Source organism: Chanos chanos, chromosome 12 (assembly GCF_902362185.1).
Source record: "Chanos chanos chromosome 12, fChaCha1.1, whole genome shotgun sequence".
Classification (NCBI taxonomy): Eukaryota; Metazoa; Chordata; class Actinopteri; order Gonorynchiformes; family Chanidae; genus Chanos; species Chanos chanos.
The window spans coordinates 9,311,555-9,334,348 of NC_044506.1; the positions used below are offsets into that span (position 1 = coordinate 9,311,555).

General features: G+C 43.4%; 1 protein-coding gene across 1 annotated transcript; it reads left to right on the top strand.

The window, feature by feature from the left end:
- Window positions 1-204: 204 nt before the first annotated feature.
- mylipa (myosin regulatory light chain interacting protein a) lies at window positions 205-19,805 on the top strand. Its single transcript, XM_030789305.1, has 7 exons — window positions 205-394; window positions 1,653-1,843; window positions 12,832-13,017; window positions 15,024-15,221; window positions 15,537-15,701; window positions 17,344-17,755; window positions 19,623-19,805. The coding sequence occupies exons 1-7, from the start codon at window positions 308-310 to the stop codon at window positions 19,803-19,805; spliced, it is 1,422 nt and encodes a 473-aa protein (XP_030645165.1). The 5' UTR covers window positions 205-307.
- The last annotated feature ends 2,989 nt before the right edge of the window (window positions 19,806-22,794 follow it).

Here is a 22,794-nt window from a genome sequence, read left to right on the forward strand (position 1 = left end):
CCGGAGGGGGGCGCCGGTAGTGCCGTAACTCCAATGCGAAGTTAGTGAATATGACAAGACTTGCTGTTGGCAGGAGCGTGGAAGGTACGCATGATAAGCGCTTCGTCATTGGCTGTTCCGTGGTAGGCAGTGCTTGCATTGTAATTCATTGATATACAGCTGAGAGACACTCCGCGGCAAACCCAGAGAGGGTTTAGGAAAGTGAAAGAAGGCTCGATGTAGGGTACATAGAGAAAGAAAACGAGGTTGTTATATTTCTATTTTCTTAGTGGACGGGTAGACCAAAGATTTTTATTTTTATTCCAAAATGCTTTGCCACGTTACACGTCCAGATTCGGTGGTGATGGAAGTGGAAGTTGATGCGAAAGCGAACGGAGAAGAGTGTCTGAATAAGGTTCGTAAATGTCTCTTTATGTCAGTTTTGTTACAAAATGCGTTTCATACTTAGATCTTTTTTTAGATAATACTTTCACCGTGTTTTGGTCGTTTGTTCCCTCTCAGCAAACGGCAAGTCGGTAAATCTGTGAACGCGATATGAATATCTTAGTGTCAGGTAGCTTGAGGAAACCCAATGCTGCCATTAACCTGATGGTGTTCTTTTGCAAAGGTCACTTCATGTATTATGTGTAAAAGATACGTATACGCATTTTTATTGTTGTTAGTACTCAGAGAAATAGCCCAAATTTCATCCATCTGGTCTACACTTCCTCCCGAGTGTAAGCGTGTTTTTTAAACAGCAGGGTCAAATGGAAATTGTTGTAGACGTTTCCAAACAAACACAATCACATCATTTTGTTTTTCCATGTTTTGCGAAACACATAGGTAACGCATCAGACTTAATATCAGACTTACTCTTATGATCCATGCCGCTGTCTGCGACTAGGATGGTGATGGTATTGTCAAGGTTACTAAAGTTCATTTGTTTTCCAGCAGATGTTTGGCTGTAAATTGATCTGTCTGTTGGCTGCTCGAGCAGAAACGTGTTTCTGTTAGAAAGTATGAAAGTAATACATTCATTCATTTTAAACAGAACTTAGAGTTTGGTGTTGGATACCTCTTTAAAAACCTATGCAGTACAGATTGAATTAATCAAATGTATTCGTTTCTTCGCAGCCTGTTAAGTAATTAGCCGCTCAGATAGTTCAGTTTCTCCCTATCTTAAAAAAAAAGAATAGAAAGACAAGAAGAAGAAAAAAATTCCATATTTTCTGTATGGCCCTACGTAACCTGACTGTTACATGCACGACACTGAATTTTGTGTTTGACATGGATTAGCTGTCTCTCTCCTGCTCTGTTCAGAGGGTGTACGTTTGGATGACAGTTACGTAATAGCTCCGGTACGCCGGCTGGTAAAGAGAGAACTGATTGCCTTTTTGTTTCTTAAGGAGAAATATCCCTGCATACTAAAACCTCCCATTGTTTTGCTACTGACCGTTTTTTTGTTGTTGTTTTGTTTTGTTTTTTGTTTTGTTTGTTTTGTTTTTTGTTTGTTTAAGCTGTTTTTAAGTTTCCATTGTCTTGTTTTCAGGCTATTGTAGTCCAATTGCATCTGTGAGGATTAGGCCTAGCTTTCAGCGTGACATTTTTCTGTGGAGTTTAATGATAAAAGCTCTTGTGATTAATGAATGTGTTTTCCCCTTCCTGGTTTGCAGGTTTGTAGGAAGTTAGGGATTATTGAAGTGGACTATTTTGGACTGCAGTACTCCGGCAGCAAGGGAGAAAACTTGTGGCTGAATCTGAGGAACCGGATCTCACAGCAGATGGACAGTTTGAGTCCATGCCGTTTGAGACTCAGAGTCAAGTTTTTTGTGGAACCCCATCTCATACTTCAGGAGCAGACAAGGTACAAATACACACACACACACACACACACACACACACACACACAGTCTCTCATTTTGTTACCACCACGTAGTCAAACAGTAAAAAAAAAAAAAAAAAGTTTGTAGTGAGAGCAGCAAAAAAAAGTGGAAAAAGCTATGCAAACTTTTGTTTTTATGGGTGGTGTGATGATGGTTTGGAATTTTTTTTGACATCTGATTTCTTTTGAAGACTCCTGTTTGTTATTCCAAAGTAAACCTGCTTAAAGATGAAAATATCTGGGGCATGTTAGACATTAAATATTCATATTTATAACTCCCTTTTTAAAATTTTATCTCCGACACACATCTGTATGAGTCATAAGACAGTGAAAGAGTGAGAAACTCTAGCCTGTAGAGTGTCTGCTGTGGGTGTCTATGATGTTCTTTTTCCGGTACAGTGGTATGTCCTATAGTAACCTCGGTCTCTTTGGGTTACTGTAGGTCATTGTGTAGCGCCTTAGGCTTAGCGGCAACGGGCCGAAATTTGATTCTTGCCTGGATGTCTCCGGGCTCCAGGGTTTCTCCCTGGCAAAGTCTTTTGCCTCTTCTGTTTCTCTTCTTTCATCCAAGTTGAATTTGTGTGTGGGTTTTTTTTTTGTTGAACTTTTTCGCCTTTCTTTGTTTTAAGACCTCGCGTTAGGCATTTTGACTCGTCTGAAAATTAGCAAAAAAAAAAAAAGAAATGAAATTCTTAAAGGCAAGACTTATTTAGAATCTTTTTCTAGCTGTTTTTGTCTATTGTCAATTGATAAGTAGTTACAGAAAGCTTTTTGATTCTTTAAAGACTTGAATTTATGAGCCAAGAGCCAAGAGTTTTTAAGGATGAGAAAGGCGGCAGTTATTCTTATCTCTTTCAGTCTTGCAGAACATTTCAAGGCCCTCTCCCTTTCAGAAGTGTGTATTGGAGACAGTTAAGTGGGAAAAGTTGTGACGGCGTCGCATATTGAAACCTTTGATATCTGATGGGTGTTGTGCTGGACTCAGTGCTTCCGGCCCACCCCTCCAGCTAACAAGTCCTGACAAACCACCCACCCCCAACCTGACTCATCTCTCTCTCTCTCTCTCTCTCTCTCTCTCTCTCTCTCTCTCTCTCTCTCTCCCTCTCCCTCTCTCTCTCTCTCTCTCTCTCTCTCTCTCTCCCTGTCTTTATGCTTTTGATGTTGTAAATAGCTTTTTCCATGTCTCTGCACAGAAATGCTTTGCATGCATTTTTTCCCCATGTGCTTCCTCAGCCCCCTGTCTGTCTGTCTGTCTGTCTGTCCGTCTGTCCGTCTATAGCACTGGAAGAGAGGGTGTCTGTCCTCTAAGGGGATCCCTCTCCTGCCTCCCTCCCTAACTCTGAACTGTGTCCAGAAGCTGCTGTTTGACTGTTTGTTTTCAGGAGGGTGATGTGAACGTCAGCGATCCAGGCGCTCCTGGCATGGCCGTAGTCTGTTCATTAAACTGAGATCAATTCTCAAGCCAACTCCTGCTGTCTCTTCTCCCAAACATGCGCTCTCACTGCAGGCTAGCCGGACAGACTAAACAGATGCTTTGTGTGAGTGTGTGTGTGTGTGTGTGTGTGCGCGTGTGAGTCTGTGTGTGTGTGTGTGTGCATGTGCATGAGTGCGAGTGTGTGTGTGTGTGTGTGTGTCCTGGTTACTGGACACTGCTCTTTTTGTTGGGCTGTGAAGGCTGGGAGATGGTAAACTGATTTATCAGACACAGGGCAGGGTTTTTTTTGGTTAAGAGAATGGCCAGCCGTGGCCCCCCCCGCCCCTCCACCTCCTCCCCCACCACGCGGTGACCTTCCAGAGATTAGCTGGGGTCATAAACAGATGGTGGTTGGAGGATTTCAGGGCTGGCGAGTAAGAGGGCAGAGGTGGAGGGGAAAAAAAGAAGAAGCTCTTAGACTGCTAATTAAAAGTTTCACGTGTTGCACATGGCTCAGCGATGCCTTCAGAGCTTTCTCTCTGTTTCACCTCCCGTCTCTTTCAGATGTAATATGATTTAAACCAGGCAGTCCAAGCAAAGCAAGAGGTGATTTTAAAGCAGTTTTGAATGAGTTAGAAACTGAAAATGAATTTATAAAGGGAGTGATGATTCTGGCAGATGTTAGTGCTTCAGTTAGATTAGTGGGGTTGATGAGAAACAGGATATCCTGAATGAAAAAAAAAAAAAAAGGCTATGATTTCAATATGAGTGAACAAAGCTTCCTTTTTTTCAGGCAGCTCATGTCACAGAGGGTAGTCTGGAGAGGAGCCTGTTGTTTACACACACACACATGCACGCACACACACACACATACACACACAAATCCGCACATATTAACTCACTCTTTCTCACACTCGCACACACACACACACACACAAATACACTCTGTCACAATCGGGGAAGTGGAGTTTTAGCTGAGTTGTGACAGTGCCAGCTCACTCTTTCTCTCTCTCTCTCTCTCTCCCTCTCTCTCTTGTCGCCACTGAATGGGTGGCATGCAGTGATAGACCACTGAGGGGAAATGGTGCTTGTGAGAGCATACAGATGGCTGCTTCTGTCTTCACACTGGCATTTCTGACTCAGTACTGACTGTAAGGGCTGGCAGTACACTTTGAAAACACCCCTTTGTTCCCTCTCTGGCAGCTTTAGACGTGTGTGTGTGTGTGTGAGTGAGACTGAGACTGAGATGAGACTCGGCATAGAGAACAGCGATGACTGGGGTCATGTTTTCTAACCCTCTTTATTCTGTCACCTTTGCCCTACTTCTGCTGCCTATGTATGTAGGCGTCACATCGACCAAAAATGTACCCACTCGTGCACACATTCTCTCTCTCTCTCTCTCTCTCTCTCTCTCTCTCTCTCTCTCTCTCTCTCTCTCTTTCTCTCTTTCTCTCTCTCTCTCTCTCTCTGTCTCTCCACCTCTCTCTCTCTGTCTCTCTCTCTGTCACACACACACACACACACACACACACATTCTCACACTCTCACACACATAAACACTCTCTGAACCAACCGTAGAACTCCAGGGAGAACATGTTTTTAAATGAATGTTGTATGCATACCATTCCATTCTGTGTGTGCTACGGGGGACTGCTATTTTTTGATCCAGCGGTCTGTCTGGGGTAGCGTGTGACTCTGTCAGATACTCATTGGTTTTCATACAGTGACTTACTTCCCACAGGCCTGTGAGGACATATGAATTAGTGGGGTCCCAGACAAAAATAAACACACACGTGCATGGAACACTCTGTTCCTGCTGTGTGAGAGTTTGTCAGGGGGGGGGGGGGGGCACTAGGGTGACGATGGTAGGATTTTTTTTTTGTGGTGTACAGACCCTGCGATCCAAAGCCTGGTACAGGAAAGCCTGCATGTCTAAACAGGTGCCAGAATTTCAGATCACACACACACACACACACACACACACACACACAGAGATCTCAGCTGCCGTCCGGCGTGTCAGAGAGAGGGCCTCTTTCTCTTGTCTTTTTTTTTCTCACCCCTTCTCTATCTCTCTCTCTCTCTCTCTCTCTCTCTCTCTCTCTTGCCTGTTATGTAAGCCAAGCTGGACTGTACAAAGGATTTAGAAAGCTGCTTGTATAAGCGTCAGCGCAGGGGTACATAAAAATACTAAAAATACTCTGACCGCTTCTGCAAAAAGCCCTTTCCCATGCTTAACATTATGCCCGTTTCACTCTTAAAATTAGATGCATATTTCTGTGTGCTACAGCGCCAGAAGCTGTGTGTCAGACGAGGCTAGTTTATGATTTACAGCGTCACGGTGGGCATGAGTAGGGAAAGGAAAAAAAACGGGCGAGGGCTGGACCGTGTTTACCGTTTTAATTACAGAGCTACAGAAAATCCCTCAGCAGCCAGCCGTTTATAGGCAACGGCCATCCGGTGGAGGCTTAATACCTCTCTTAGCATGATTGAGTCTCTTAAGTGGGATCAGCACTCCTCCCTCTCCCTAAAACCCACACACACACACACACACACACACACACACACACACACACACTCGCACACACAAACAAACAAAGGGCACATGTCATGTGCGATGTTAGTTTGTGTTTATGCTGTTTCACCGAATGTTCTGTTTATTCTCTACATACTCGGGGATTTCATCTTCTTCTCCATAGAATAATGTCTCCTCCCTGACTGGTTTGTCTCTCCCTGCAGACCCTGTCTGAAGCTGGGAATGTGATTTATGTTTTCTGCTCAGTTCTGAGGGCATGTGATATCTTAAGTGTTGCTCCCGCCCCGGGAGCTGAGTGTTGTCAACTTTCCTTAGGTATCGCTATCTTTTTTTTTTTTCCCCACATTCTGTCATTCTCAGATTCAGGATATTTGCAGGGCCTGTTGTCATCAGATCTAGCCCGCTCTACCTCTCTCTGTGTGTGTGTGTGTGTGTGTGTGTGTGGTTAGAGGTTCTAAGTAGAAATTGCATCTAGTCAAAAAACAAAGAGAAGGTGGGAGGGCATTTTCCTGCAGAATTCCACTTCACGTCGCTGTACCGGCATTTTTATGAGAAGGATGACTGGTAAAACTTGCATGCATTGTGTGTGTGTGTGTGTGTGTGTGTTTGTCTGCAAGTGTAGAGGCCACTGCGTGATGGTTTCTGTGTTTTTGTGAGGGCTAGCGGAACGGTTGAGTGCTTTAATGGGATGTCGACCCCTTACAATAGGTTGATATGCTTCATCAAACACACTTAGCCTGCAGGTAGAGTTTTATGTTCGTGCCAAGGTTTGTTTAAAAAAGGCAGTTACGCTGTTTCTCGCATCCTAGCATTTGCCACACTGGTCATTACAGCTTGGGATATTTAGAGAAAACTCACGGAATGGCAGCATCCACAGTTAATGAGAGACAGAGAGACTTGCACATTAAGCCAAGTTCAATTCAACGCACTCCCTCAGTCTTAAGGTAAATAGTGCAGAAACAAACTTCTCTCTCTCTCCTTCTCTCCCTAACTTCCCCTCTATCTTAACTCTCTCTCTCTCTCTCTCTCTCTCTCTCTCTCTCTCTCTCTGCCCCCCCCTCTCTCTCCCTCCTTCTCTCGCCCTCTCTCTATCTTGCTTGCTCACATCCAAACAGAAGCAAAACAAAATTACCTCCTGTTCCAAAACATTCACCTACTCACACAAATGAGTCTAATCTTTAGTTCAGTGCTGGGTGTTGGTTGCTTGCTTCCTATATCCTCTGACCACTAAACATAGGGTTTGCCGTCCAGCTGGAGCTGACTGGAGGTGTTTTTTGTTTTTTTTTGGAGCTTGCGTGAGAGTGTTCTCCTCCTGCCTCTGTGTGTTGCTATAGATGACCCAACATCTCTCCATTCTTCTCTCCCGCTCTCTCTCACCCCACTGCCAACCCCCCCCCCCCCCCCCCCCCCCCCCCCCAAAAGAAAACAGGTCAAGAACAATCTCATAAGCCCCTCTCATTCCCCAGGATGCTTATTCACTAGGTGACCTGTTAGGATGGAGTGTATGCGGGCATTGTGTGTGTTTCTGATAACAACATTTACAGTCTTCGCGTTAGTCTAACGTAGCCAAATGAGCAGTAAGTTGAGTAAACAAGTGTCTACTCGTGTTTGCGTCTCATTACTTCCTGAGTGAGAAATGATTGCACAATGTTCTCTCCGCTTCTCACAAGAACAGCAATCGTTAACATCTCTGTTTTTAAAACAAACACCTTTGAAATTAAAAGCAATAGCGCCATAATAAGCTTTCAAAATTTTTATGACTGACTTCTTGAAAGTTCAGGTCACCGTTTACAGTTTTACTTTGATACAGCCATAACAACTGACCTCATATCATAAACTTTCATGTGTTAGCGAGTAATACTGTTTTGTTGCTCAGGACAGTTCACAACATGGGATGGACCAAACTCTTGCCCCAGTTCTCATTAGCAATAACTGGTTTGACTCCTCTGCGTGTGAACTATAGTAACCTCTCCATCTCTAGGCTTTGAACCCACAATGTTCTTTCTTTGGAATGAGCTCAAGTTATCTGGGTATGCTACACAATTTTTTTTATTTTTTTTTTTTTCACCTAAGGCACCTTGACTTGTTTTTAATTGCCGTTTGTGAAACATTACGGAACACGCTCCCCATACCAGAGGCGAATTTGCTTACAAACAACTTCTTTGTTTTGGTGTCAATTGACTTTTGTTTGAATGACTCCGAGACAGATGCTGAATGTCTCCCTTTTTATCTGGTTTCATTCCTAAATGACTCTACTTTTTTTCTTCTTTTTTCTTCTTTTTTCTTTTTTTTTTTTTTTTTAAGGGTGAACGATTAACATTACTTTTGTTTTAGTTAGGGCAAATGTTTGGTTACTGTGAACAAACATGTGGATGGAACGACAGAGAAGGTTACTATAGTTCAATGACTGAGAGTAACCCCTTCCTGCATAGCAAGGGTTTGACTAACTCTGAAACCACATTGTTCTGACTGTGTAGTACAGCACTCCTCTGATTGGCTGCTTGGCTTTCGTTTCCAGGCAGAAGCTTCTGGTTTCATTTGCGAGGGACTTTTTGTTCTGTGGTACAGCCTGACATTTGGTAGGTCTTTTTTACAAGGGTATTGTTTCGTTAAGTAAAACAAAGGAGTGAGATAGGGGTCACCCAGGCAGGACTGCAGGTTTTTAAAGAGGTTTTTTTTTAAACACAGTACCAACATGGACATCAGAAATACCAAACAAAGAAAAACAATGCTTTGGTCTTTTTAGTTTTAGTTGTTTATTTAAACATGCTCCTCCGGAAAAGTTGAACACAAAGTCGGTGGAATACAGAGACTTTATTTCTTTTGACTTGTGTATTTGCTTGTCAAATCAAACAAACCCACCAGCTGCTCAGGATATGAAAGCGTGTTCCGCTCCGTTTGAGATAGCTACACTGTCAGACAGTTATAAAAAAAAAAAAAAAAAAACATTTAGAGAAAGAAACCACAACAAGTTAACGATTAGCAGGCAAGTTATATTACCCATTTCATTCGATATATGTAAGCGTGCATTTCACACAAGGCTGACGTTTAATAAAAAGCTTTAACAGAGTTCATACTGTAAGGACATGTTGTCAGTTTTCTAAGTGGGACGGTTCTCACCACAAAATAACTGTCAGTTCTTACCTGTAATAAAAAAGAGAGGCCGCCCCTCGTCCTAGCTTTCCTCCCGCGTCTCAGAGGTCTCCTTTGATTGTTCTTTGCTTGGGCATTGACCCATATTTTTTTTTTTTTTTGACTTCTCTAAAGCTACACGCATTCTAATTGAATTACTCCAGCGACGTAGTGGGGCTGTTACGAGCTCGGGCGGCGGGACAGATGACTTGTGGTTGAGTTGAGTGCCTCTCGCCCCCCCCTCTGGCTATTGGGCTCATGATCGAATTCGCCATGTGTCCCTGGTGTCGCAAAACACAATGACACGCTTTTCTGTGCAATCTGTATTAAAGATTGCTTTAATGAAAAGTCTCTCTCTCCCCCTCACACACACACACACACACACACACACGCTCTCTCGCACACACACCAGTTCATTTTAAATTGGGCCAATTGCTCCGCTCCATGCCTGCCCGCGGGGGCATGCTGTGCCCGCTCAGCGCCTTGTCCATCTGTGTTTTGCCCGTGGCGACAGACAGTTGGGTTCAGCTGGACAGGGAAGCTGTGGACGGCTATGGTGTGTGTGTGTGTGTGTGTGTGTGTGTGTGTGTGTGTGGTGAGCCTGATGTAACCTGGCGTTTCTCTTACCCGTGGAGATGGAGGGAGGGCATTGTGCAGTGACTCTGTCTACCTGGGTTGCTTTGAGAGAGCCAGAGATGGTCTGGCCTGTGTCGGCGTGAGCACTGAAACATGCCAACGTGCTTGACCTGTTCCTCTCAGCTGTGGGCCTTTCTCCCTCTTTTGAAAAGCCTGGTATTACTCTAGACAGATGGAGACTACCCACTTAAGGGAGTGGAAGCAGACACATGCGCACACACACACACACTCAAACACACACACCTGCTGCCCTTCGTTCACCCTGGGTCTATGGGAAATAAGACCACATGTGCTGCTGTGGTCAAACTCTGACTGTCGCTGACTTAGGCGTTTTTTCACGTTTCCGAGGAAGATGGTAACAGACTGAAAGTAACAGGCCCTCTGCAGTCTTAGTGTTACACTGCCTTTTGTGTGCTTTAAGGGTTACAGTGTTACACTGCCTTTTGTGTGCTTTAAGGGTTACAGTGTCAGACTGGTCTTTGTGCTTTAAGGGTTACAGTGTCAGACTGGTCTTTGTGCTTTAAGGGTTACAGTGTTAGGTTGGTCTTTGTGCTTCAAGGGTTACAGTGCTACGCTGGACTTTGGGTGCCTCAAGGCTTCATTTGTGTTGTGGTTTCATGCAAATTCATGGTGAACCTGCTCAAAGGCAGCCAAACTTGTTTTTAGCCTCTCTGACAATACATCACTCAGTATATCTCATAAATTATGTGTGTATTCAGGTGACAGTTGAAAGTATGGCATAATTTCCATATAATTCTTATATTGTGTTGTCCATCTCATTTCACGTCTTGGTAATGGACATTGACTGTAGAACTTTATAGCGTTTCTCCGAATTTAGGTTGTAAACCTGTGTGTTACAGTTGTAAAAATGATTATAGTTCTGATGGACTAGAAGAACATAAACAAAGAGGGGAAATTACATTTGGAAAACAGTGAATTCATCTCTTTCCTCAGCAACATTCGTGCTTCTCAGGTGTTACATTTTCAGTTTGGATTTTTAAAGCGCAGACATGCTTCGGAGAGTTTTAAAAGGCTGTCATTTTGGAAGGTTACCGCTTTGTGTGTGTGTGAGAGACAGAGAGGGAGAGAGCAACAGATGTGCTGATTGTAATATCAGTCATGAAAGGCGGAGGGACCAGACCGGCGCTGCGTGTTCCACCCTGGAGCGCTACAGGCGGCGGGGCAGCAGGCGACCGACAGTAACCCCGCACAGACTGCTTTTGTTCTGTTAGTCAGGTAGCGTGTCACATGACTCTCCCCGCCTTGGTGTATGATGTCACCACTCAGAAGGTTACTCCCGGTCAGTTTGAGTTTGAGACGGGATTGTTTAATCAGATATCTAGCGGGTATCACATGTCAGGCCTGTGAGTGTGTTTCCGTGTGTGTGTGTGTACGTACGTGTGTTTGTGTGAGATGCTAATATGATTCTCGTGTTCTTTGTTTAGAGTTAATGCCCCTTTCTTCTTCTTCTTCTTTTTTTTTTTAATGTCCTCTACTTTCGGCCAAAATCAACATTTACGGCTTTGATACTTTTGTCTGAGGCGTTCTGCAGACGTCATGTTTGATTGTTTAGGGCTTTTGTTTTTTTTTAAATCCTAAACGACTGTAGCGTGTGAGCGAATGAAAGGGGCTTCGGAAGCGGGAACGACTCCTAGAGTTCCCATGGTCCTCTCAAACCACAGGGGTGGTGGGGTGGGAAACGATCCCACTGGGAGAGATCATGAGCTATGTGCATTGTTTAGGGGGGGGGGGGGCAGAGTTACTGTATGTCGATGAACACGGAGACGCACGCTGTGCTAGTTAAGTTTGTATATGAGGAGAACGGGGAGAGGGTGACCAGTCCAAACTGGACCATCTACGGTCTCAGCTGTGTCAGGGGAAATAAAGGAGGAATGGATGGAGGAATGCAAAAAGAGAGGGAGGGAGCGTTAGTATGAAAAGCTGCCCAAACAGGTTTTCAACAGCTTTTGAGTCACTGAGACGAGTGATAGTTTGAGTTGGGTACTCTTCAAATAAACAAGTGGAAAGGGAAAGAAAGAGGGTTGGGGGGGGGGGGGGGGGGGGTGAGGAAAGAAAGTTCTGTTGAGGGGGGAGAGAAAGTTCTTTGTTGTTTTTAGAGTCCAAGAATTTGCCGTGTGCTCAAGCACGAAGGAAAATGAGGACTGGCATGGGCCTTGGAAATCGTTGACCCTGGATGATTTGAAAAATATGCTTTTCATCCTGTATCTCATTACAATAGATTTAAGATGAGACTGTCTGAAGCCAAAATTTTTCCAGATTTTTTTTTTTTTTTTCCCCCCAGTGTAGACCAGACTCATTTTGAATTCTAAAATGCTCCTATTTAAAAAAAAAAAACAAGTTCCCATAAAAAATCATTCCTCAGCATTAGAAAACTACAGCGTGTGCCAACATAGGGGAACAAATTTTATGCTTTTTAGGAGACTTTTGTGCCAAGTTTTTTTTTCCCCCCAGGGTTCCTCTCCACCCACTTTCTGTTTGATCTAAAAACAAAAGTTTGACATATCGCTGACAACCAGAGAGCTCCCAAGCTGCACTAAGACAATTGATTAACGACCGCTGATTTGAGTCGCCTCATTGTTCCAGCCTTTGTCCAGTTTTGCGTGGTAAAAGCTTGGTTAATTCAGGCAGTCGGCTGCAAGTCGTGTTATCACGGACTGTGAGGCTGTGAGTTGGACGAGGCCACTGTCTTATCGCTAGGCAACACGCCTGCAGGATCGTGAATTACCCGCAGTAGGACGGGGGGGGGGGGGGGGGGGGGGGTCTTGCCCCCGGTATGTGAAGTCAGCACGTTTAAGAACCGGACTTCTCTCTGAAGTCAGAGTAGGTGAAAGTCAAACCACTTCACACTGTATTGATGCCAAAAAAATAAAACTTTCCCTTTTTCACTTGGTTGAGGGGAAGTCTGAGAGGAACAGGAAATGGACATTTCTGCTTTCTTAAAGAGCCTCAGAGACTTCTACAGAGGATGTTATTGTCCGGTGATGAGTTGTACAGTTCTGTTGCGTTAAAGCCTGTGTGTTACACAGAGATAGACCAAGACGCAGTAACCCACAGTTTGTCTGAAACTTTGGAACTTCTCTCCCAAAACACCTGTTAGGATCCATTTGTGCCTCCAACTGTTCACCTGCTCCCATCCATTTGCCACTCACTCACACACACTTTCTCTCCCTCTCTCTCTTTCCTTTTATTTTTGATCTATCCCTCCCCCCCTCCTCTCTCTCTTCCTTTATGCAGACATTTGTTTTTCATGCATGTGAAGGAGGACCTGCACAAAGGACACCTGCGGATGGAGGCAGACCAGGCGGAGGAGCTCAGTGCCCTCCTGGCTCAGGCTGAGTTTGGCGACTACAACCAGAACACGGCCAAGTACTGGTACACCGAACTCTGTGGAAAGGAGCCCAACCAAGCAACCATTAACAGGTAAGACGCCATGTCTTAGAAGCTTGTGTAACCCCTCTTTATTGTGAAGTTAATCAAGATTTGGGTTATCTGTTCATGTCTGGCTGATTTGTTATGTAGGCCAGGAGTGCAGTGAGGTGAAAAGTAAGGGTAACCTGTGAGGTTGTGGCAAAGTATGATGAGTTGTACGTGGAGTCGTTATCTGTCCAAGTCTGAGTTGTTGTGTGGCAGTAAACTTAAGTCCAAAGGCCACAATTCCAAACTGTGAGAAACTTGTAGGTAGAGTGGGCAAAAATCAGAGGTCATGTTTAATATGATCTTGACTGTAACGTTCAAGGAGGGAATTAAGGCATTCTCAGCTATTTGTGAGTGCACGCACGCACACACACATACACACACACACACACACACACACACACACTCACACTGGGAAAGGGAGAGAACATCTTTTCTTATTGGCCATGGATCACATTACAAGGAACAGACAGGACCAGTAAGAGTAATGGACTTGAAGCGCTACCAGACGACCACCACAACGGCTATTTTAGACACAGTGTGGCTAAGCACCCGAAAAACTGTCTGTAAGAACCTCAGTGCTGGGGAGGAAGTGCTGTTTCTTGCATGCACTACCAAAGCTGAGAGAAAGAGAGAGAGAGAGAGAGAGAGAGAGTGAGGGGGGGGGGGGGGGGGGGGTGAGAGGGATGGAAAGAGAAAGAGAGAGAAATACCACTTCCTGTTTATATATGAGATGAACATTTGCGTTCTCCAGCAACAGACAAATCCTTTTCAGTGCTAATTGTCTAGCCGTTCTGTCGAAGTTTGTTTGAAGAAACGCAATTAAAGTTCAACTTTGGGGCAACACTTTATACAATAGGTTCATATCAACAGTGGAAAAACTCACTTCAGGTTAAACCCTTTGCGGGTAAATCAACAGTCTTCGCAAGAGTCGTTATATTGGTTTGTTTTTAGCTGCGTGGAAGCACTTGCACATTCATTTATCCATCCCTCCATCCATCCCTCCACTTTTTCCACTTCCTCCTAGAGAACAATGCAGACAGGCAAATGGGGAAAACAAGCAGTCTCGCATAAACTGAGACAAACACAATGCTGCTCTTGTCGGCTCTTTGTTTATTTCCAAACAGCTCTTTGTCTGTTGCTCCATGGTGCATTTCTCAATCTCGCAGACCTGATCAAGCAAATCCATGAAAGTGTAAAGTAATGAAGGGTCTTTGGTTGCGATTAAGTAACTGGTATTTTTTTTTGAGGGCTGAAGCCTAACATGGCTGTATGAGGACTGTGTGAGGAAGAGAGCAGGGGCCATGTCATTCACTCAGATCGAACACATTTGAGGGGCGGGGCCTAGGACGGACCTACTTAAGCAGCATCGCATGTTTAAACACACCAGACTGCCAACTCAACACCCGTTTCAGAATACCTTCGCTCATTCTCGCCGGTGCGAGCACAGAGTCATTAGGGTTATTGAAAATTCAGTCTGTTAAATCTAGGTTTAAACCTATGTAAGTGAGCCTTATTGCAATTAAAATAGTGGTTCATTTTTACGTTTTCTGTAATTGAATCAGTTTAACTTGATCAGATTAGTGGATTAATCAGAGTATAAAGTCTGCAGGGGGGCGGGGGCAGGAGGGGGTGGGGGGTGTGAGAGTCTGTTTGCAGCAGATCTGTTGCGTGTCTCTTAGCTGATGTGCATGACACCCCCCTGCTTGGCAATGCTGTTCACAAAGAGATGTAGGGAAAGTGCTGACTTCTGAAAGACAAACTTGGTCTGGGCCAGAGGACTTTGAATAATGTATTCTCTACCCAAGCAAGTGTGTGTGTGTGTTTGCCTTGCATTGAAACCCTGCAAAAATCACACATCTCTCTCTCTCTCTCTCTTATCCCCTCATCTCTCTCCCTCTCCCTCTCCCTCAGTCTCCCCCATCTCCTCTTGTCAACTAAATGTTCAGCACGTCCTCCGGTCGAGTGTTTGACGGTGTCTCTCTCTCCCTCTCTCTTGTTTTCTCTGTCAGCATCATCGCCAGGCATAAGGCTCTGGAGGGTCTTAGCCAGGGCTCTGTGGAGTACCAGGCCCTGCAGCTGGTCTCCTCTCTGGAGCACTACGGCGTGGAGTGGCACTGGGCCAGAGATGCCGACGGCCAGAGACTGGCCATAGGAGTAGGACCCGACGGCATCGCCATCTGCAGGGAGGACTTCAGCATGGTCAACAGGTACAAGGCAGAGAAGAGACACATACAGACACACACACACACTGAAGGCCTTTTAAAATGGGCAAAGAGTCAAAATCTTATGAAAGCTATTGATGAGGTTGATATGTAAAGGGCAGAGTGCATGATGTGAGTTAATGTGTGAAAATTTGAAATCTAACTCATGCAGACGGATTAGATTAAGAGATTGATAGAGAGATACCAATTGATGCAGAGTGGGTTTTTTTTGCTTAAAATATGCATAAGGCGTGTGTGTGTTTTTTATCTGATTGGAGTCAATTGTTTTTTCCAAATGTCTGCTATCTTTTTTTGTTGTAGGATTGCCTATCCCTTAATACAAATTGCCACACAGTCGGGGAAGAGTGTGTACTTGACTATCACCAAGGATACCAGTGACAGTGTGGTTCTGCTTTTCAAACTAATCAGCAACAGAGCAGCCAGTGGCCTGTACAGAGCTATCACAGAGACACATGCCTTCTACAGGTGAGTCTCTCTCTCTCTCTCTCTCTCTCTCTCTCTCTCTCTCCCCTTCTCTCTCCCCTTCTCTCTCTCTCTCTCTCTCTCTCTTCTCCCTTTGCTTTCTCTCTATCTTTCCTTCTCTCTTTCCCTCTCTCTCTCTCTCTCTCCCTCTCTCTCTCTCCCCCTCTCTTGCTCACTCTCTCCCTCTCTTATAACACACAAGCATGTCTAGAACCCAGGCTTCACTGTCAGTGTAAACAGGTGTAGATGTAAAACCAGAAAAGTGCCATTGAATGGTTTTAAAGGTGTGCTATGTCCTGTGAATTTGTTTGTTCAGTCAAGTGGAACACCTGCCCAGTGACCCTTCGTCAATCATTCACTGCCTGTAATGTTAGATAACTGCCACAAGTTTCTGACCCTGCATGTCACTGCCCCAGTTTAAACAAGTCAAAAATTTCCAAAGCTGCTCATGTTGTGCTGAGTCCTCAGAGTATTTTGGGTACTTTTTCATGAAAGAGGGAATTCATAGGCTTGATTAGCTCAATTTTTATTTTTATATGTGTGTGTGTGTGTGTGTGTGTGTGTGTGTTGCGCTATTTTGGACCAAAACGCGAATTGAGATATGTTGGCTGGTTATTAGTAATTTTCACCTTCAGAACTGTCAAAGACAAATTGTATTGCTGAATTGTACAGACGGTTTCTGAATGCAGAACAGTAATCTTTTTTTTTTTTTTTTTTTTGCTTTCGGTTACTTGTCTGAGTTTCTGCTGCTGATAATACTCATTTGCTCTCTAAACTGTGTGTGTCAGCGCTTTGAATTGTTGTATTGTGAGCTCAGAAGGCAGGAGCTGTTTGTTCCCATTCTTTTAGTCTTCAGTAAAGTACAGGATAATCCCCTGTTGTTTTGCACTGACTTTGGGCGCTCACAGAAATTCAGTAACATTCCAAAAGCATTTGCATTTTGTGCTCGCAGGTGCAGAAAGATGTCAGCTCATTTTTAAAGCTAAACTCACAAAAACTGACCTGTTACCACCCACCGTTAATGTTAAATATGTTGTTTTAGGTCAATTTCATGATATTTTGTAATGTAAGCGAACAAAACCAATTTAATCTAGAGAGCTAGGGTTATGGCCTTTGATGTTCTAGTTTTTCTTTTTTATATATATATATATATATATATATATATATATATATATATATATATAGGTAGGAACAAAAACATGAGGCATTAATAAGCCCATTAATATAAAATAGTGTCCTTTTGATAGATGAGAAAATAAATAAATAAAAACGAAAGTTCATGTCTTTGACCTCACTTCTCTTGTGGAACTTGGCATATCTATGTTAGTGTGTAAGCTTAGAGCAGACTTGTATCATGGTCTCTTAAGACGTGATAAGGAACTGATAACTAACTCATATCAAGACTTAGCAGTCAGGGTGAACTCTTTGTTTGAACTTTAACAAGCTCTTTCAATGTTTTTTTTTTTTTTTTTTCTTCCCCTACCCCCTCACGTCCACTTCACAACTCCATTACCACTAATGGATTCTGAAACATCGCATTCCATTTGCTCACTGTTTTCGCATTAGCTTAACAGCCACAGGTGAACATTGTGACAGAAACCGCTGAAAAGTGCATTAAACCCAAACAAACCCTTCTGTCCCTCAGATGTGACACTGTGACGAATGCCGTGATGATGCAGTACAGCCGTGACTTCAAAGGCCACCTCGCCTCGCTGTTCCTCAACGAGAACATCAACCTGGGCAAGAAATACGTCTTCGACATCCGACGCACGTCGAAGGAGGTGTACGACTATGCCAGACGAGCGCTCTACAACGCCGGCATCGTAGACCTGATGTCCCGGTCGGGGCAGCGTACGCCGTCCTCGCGGTCTCCCTCGCGAGACCAGGAGGAGGCGCTGGACTGCGGTGGGTGCCAGCAGAGCCGGGTGTTGCAGGAGAAGCTGCAGAAGCTGCAGGAGGCGCTGTTGTGTATGCTCTGCTGTGAGGAGGAGATCGAAGCCGCGTTCTGTCCCTGCGGTCACATGGTCTGTTGTCAGAGCTGTGCTGCACAGCTACAGGTGAGAAGGATTAACACACATTCCTCTCTCTCTCTCTCTGTGTGTGTGTGTGTGTGTGTGTGTGTGTGTGTGTGTGTGTGCGCAGTGGTCGCTGTAGGTCAGTTATCGTTTTGAGACAAATCGCTTACTGAAAAGCATGATTGAGGCGGCACCAAATAGACAAATAAGACAGAAACTCAGAAGTCCACAGAGAGCTCTTTTTTGCTTTTATGGCCTAACATCCAGCACCATTCTACAAAACAGACACAATATGATGATGATTCAGGCTTTTCATTTTGTCCGGGACTAAAGATGATGTTTGTAACACATCAGATAGATGGCTCCGCATAGCTCACCCCGCCTGAGTCTTCTCTCTCTCTCTCTCTCTCTCTCTCTCTCTCTCTCTCTCTCTCTCTCTCTCTCTCTCTCTCTCTCGCTGTGCTTTTAGAGGATATTAGCCCACCCTGTCATCATTTTAGCCAGGCAAATTGTTTCCATAATCCAGTGTGTATCCACTACATGTTACACAACTGGGCTAAACTGCTGCAGATGGTGCTTTTTGGGCTTGTGGATTAAGCTCTCTGCTGGTTTGATTTAATTCCCTCCAAAAAAATTGGAGAGCACTTCTCAGATCCTAATGTTAGCACGGGAGGAAAAGAGAGAGAGAGAGAGAGAGAGAGAGAAAGAGCATTGCTAATGTGTTATCAGCACAGCCACTTTTGTGTCGTGGCTGAATTTTCCACCCCTCTCCATGTCTCCTAGATCAGGGTTTTCATGTGTCTTCCATTCGAGTTTTTTTTTTTCCGTTAGCAGTCTTGGCCCCTATATCGCCCGGATAAATCGGATTAGCTCGTGATAGTTTTGGCTCCTTCTCTCCAACCCGAAATGACATCCGTGTATTTGACAGGCCGAGCAGATATTTACATCTACATTCATATTTACATTTCTTTATTTAACAGAAGCTTTTATCCAAAGCGACTTCCAAGTGAGGCAAAATGCAATCCAAGCATGTAGCCATGAGAGGGCTGACTGCGGTGTAAGTGCCACCGCTGAGTTCGGTAATAGAACAGATACGAGCGCAAGACAAGCTGAGCGGACAGATACAGGGGACAAAAACAGTGCTAATGAACACCTAAGTGTGAGAGAAGAAGCTATTGCCCAACAATGGGGGGGGGGGGGGGTGTTGACGTAGTGCTAATAGTATTTACAACCAAAAACAGGACCTGTCTCCATGCTGTGTTTGCACTGTATTGGGTATGTGTTTACGTAATCTGGTAGGGCTTTTAGGTTTGCGTAAGGTTAAGACCGATATTGGCTTGGAGACCGTTGATTTTAGGAAGTGAAAATTATTTCACTTCTAATCTGAGGAAGTGAAAAAAAAAAACCCCGCTAAATTTAGCGCAACGGCAGATGTCCATTTCTGTTTGTTGTCGTTGTTGTTTTGTGACGTACATAAATAGTTACTGAGATAAATTTATAGAGAAAGTTTATGTTCAGTACAGAGGTGCACTGGTATATCATGTGTACCTGACGTTATGTACCTGAAGAACTCTTGCCAGAATTTTGAATGGAAAATTCCCAGATCTGTTCAACCTGTAACAGACAACTGGTGTGACTCCTGACTCTCTGTTTGTGAACGACTAACAAGCAGTAATCCAAATGCATGGTCACATTTTATTAAAAAACACACAAGAATAGGGTAAATGTAAAACGGAATGGAAGAAAGGATGATTTGACAAATTAAGAGAATTACAGGCCTCTGTCTAGTTATTCTGTTGTCTTTTGCCAATGCTAACTCTGTTAATCAAAATAAAAAATTGATAACATTTCTCTCTCTCTCTCTCTCTCTCTCTCTCTCTCTCTCTCTCTCTCTCTCTCTTTCGTGCAGACGTGTCCAGTGTGTCGGTCAGAGGTGGAGCATATTCAGCATGTTTATTTACCCACCTGCACCAGTCTGCTTAACCTGAACACTGCCGGCAACCACAGTCCAAAGCCCATCCACAGGGGTGTGGCCCCTCACACCTGCACAACCAAGGACTACTCCACCAGTGAGAAGGTTTACCAGACCTAAACCTCCTTCTCCACTCTCCTGGGTTTTTTTTTTTTTTCAGTTTATGTTTGATTTGACTGTTTGTTTTTCGTGACTTCTATGTAAGTCACCGTGACACGCGGTCACTTTTTTTTTTCTTTTGGTCGACCTCGTCACGCCGACGTGTTTTGAAGAGCTCCAACCTGCCACTTTTTAAATTAGATTTGAATGTCGTCACATCTTTTAAGTTAATTGTGTCAGTTTTATCTGACAAGCAAGTCATGTGAGATTTTCTTCACTTATTTTTGTCTTTTTTTTTCTTTGTTTGTTTGCTTCATATCATTCATTAAATTATAACCAATAATTTTTGCTCAGAGCTTGAAGCTTTGTATAAAAGCAGAAATTTTGAAGAGATAACATAATTGTGGCGTTTTTTTTACTGTTTATTTGAAGTTTAAATTAAGTTTAATTTTAATTTACATTTTTTTAAAATATTGTATTTCCACATTCAGTGTACTGTCTTGCAGTGGAGTGGAGTGCATTGTGTGTTTTAGGTTGTTTGTGATCTGTTTGACGTTCCACACCCTTTCCATGCCAATTATGAGGTATTTTAGGGCAAGAGGCACAAACCATGTACACCACTGTTCTTTGAATAGAAAGGGAAATGAGGAATCTCTAGTCATGTGCAGACTGAGTTTCTAGAACCTTCCCAGCACTCCAAGAGGAGAAGCAATACGGCTTTGGAGATCTGTAAAGGTTTCCGGTGTTAGCAAAAAGTAATTTAGAAAATAGATGGTGTGCTAAGGGTTGTACCTCTCTAAAGCTTTTATTCTAATCCGCAGTTATGATTAAGTATCGAGTAACTTTTGAATTACAAAGGATGCTCGTTCTGTTTGGTGCAATGCTAACTGTTTGGAAAGCTTTTGAGGTTCTTTTTTTGGGATGGAAGATAAGAAAAAAAAAAATAAGATAAAAAAAAATTGTTATTTTACACCGTCACTTTACCAAGGACTTTCCTAAGTGTATTATTAATAGGGTTTTGCCTTAATGTAGCAACACGGCGAGTTTGGTATGCAGTCTTTCTTTGCACAGACTATTGTCAAAAAAAAAAAAAATGAAGAAAAGAACTATTTTTCTTTATTGCTGACACAATATGGCACTGTCACTGCAGGGGATGTTTTTTCCACTTTGTACAAGTAGGGTTTGTTTCTGTTTGTTTGAAGCAAAAACTATGCTATGTAAATGTAGAAATTACTCTTTTGAGCTTTTTATATTTCTTTGAATGACAAAGGTATTAATAAAGTTGTGTTTTTAAAAACGTACTTCTTGTGATTTCTTTTTTTTTTCTCTCACTCTAAATCTGTACATTTTTTGAGCATCATTTCAGTCGAAGTATGAATAAGAAGTCTGAAGGTGTGAGAACCAATTCCCCGTGACAGACGGAAAAGTGTAACATTTTTCACTTTGCTAGGGTGCAGGGTCCCCCCCTAAACACGAATATGTGGATTCTCTCTCTCTCTCTCTCTCTCTCTCTCTCTCACATATAATACTCTACATATTCTATATTATATATATATATATATTCTGGTAATAAAAATAACATTGGGCGATTAGATGAGTCTCTTAGGTATACATGTTATACCTAACGGTGAAGTTGGGTGTACATGGGCTGTTGTTATGCAGCAAAAAGCCAGGTCAATACCATAGGTCTGACATGGAGAAAAAAACATCCCTTCATCTGTGTTTCCATATAAGCATAGTGCCCAGCTGTAATGGGGTGTACCATAGCAATGGCCATGGAGGCAAAGAGCCTATTGTCCATATGTACTGTGAGTGGAAGGTCCAGGGAGATAATCTCTACCCTCCGCTTTGCTGATCCAGCACGAGTCTTGAAAAGACAAGCTGTGGCTACAGAGACACAGCCGAGCTATGTCTACACAGCTGAAAAAAAAGATTATTCTGGTAAAAGTCTACCAGAGATATGAGTTCATGACCTCCGCTTTGTGTTCTCACTTGCTGAATTTACAACCTGCCCCCTGCAACCTTTCACCTAATTTAGTGATTTAGAGAGAAGTGCAGGGCCGTAAAGGACTTAGGTGGGCACGAATTGTGGATGAAATAATTAAGGTAATACCTTATAAAAAAGTTGAATTATAATGCATGTTTTTCCAAGTGAAAGAAGAACTTTCTGAAAACAGATAAGGAGGAGAATGCGTTGCACTGTGCATGCAGTTGTAAACAGTGAAGGGTAAAGTGAGAAAAACTCTCTATGTTCAGATTTGTCACGTGATGTTAGAGGGTCTCGGTTTAATTCATGAAATGCGAATTTCTGAACTATGCTTCGAAGTACTCCTCTTAGAAATCTTTTTACGTCCGACGAACCGCGTGTACGGTGGTGTCTTTACACTGTATTGAAATAAAGAGGGGTGGTGCCTGATTCATTTGCATCCTACCAGCCCTATACTCTTCTGTAATCGTACTACTAAGTGATTAAAGACGTCTGGCTTATTTTGACTTGTTTCAGTCACCACACTTTACGTGTCAGACATGATTGGAATCCTTCTGTCAGAGAACCGTCAGAAAACAGGATGTGAGTATCTATGAATCAGTGCGACTTGAAGCCATGCTCTCTTGCATCGTTTTCCGTTCTAGGGTTCATTATTTACGACACTGGCGGCTCTGTAATAATGAATCGCCTCAACTACAGGATATCATCTATATATATACTGTTTTGACTATTAATATCCCTCTACTCATCTACTTTATGTTCATTGTAAGCGTCCCACAACTATGTGACTGCAGCATGGTGGGCCAGAGCCGTGTTATCTCACTAGCTGTAGGATGAAAAGGAACTCCGAAAGAGGTCTTTCAATTATAGGCATATACCACACCTCTGTTTTCACTGTTCAGCCGCGGGGGAGAGACTTTAAACCGCTTGACACACATCTGGAAGTAGGCCAACGCAACACAATTCTCCTCTTGCGTTTTATTAGTACAAGAAGAAGTGTAACGTCAGGAAGACATTTAATAA

Bases quoted from the DNA above. Each gene is read 5' to 3' on its own strand.
- mylipa (XM_030789305.1), top strand. From the start codon at position 308: ATGCTTTGCCACGTTACACGTCCAGATTCGGTGGTGATGGAAGTGGAA. The intron at 13,018-15,023 runs GTAAGACGCCAT...TTTCTCTGTCAG, and splicing joins AACCAAGCAACCATTAACAG to CATCATCGCCAGGCATAAGG. The intron at 15,222-15,536 runs GTACAAGGCAGA...TTTTTGTTGTAG, and splicing joins GACTTCAGCATGGTCAACAG to GATTGCCTATCCCTTAATAC.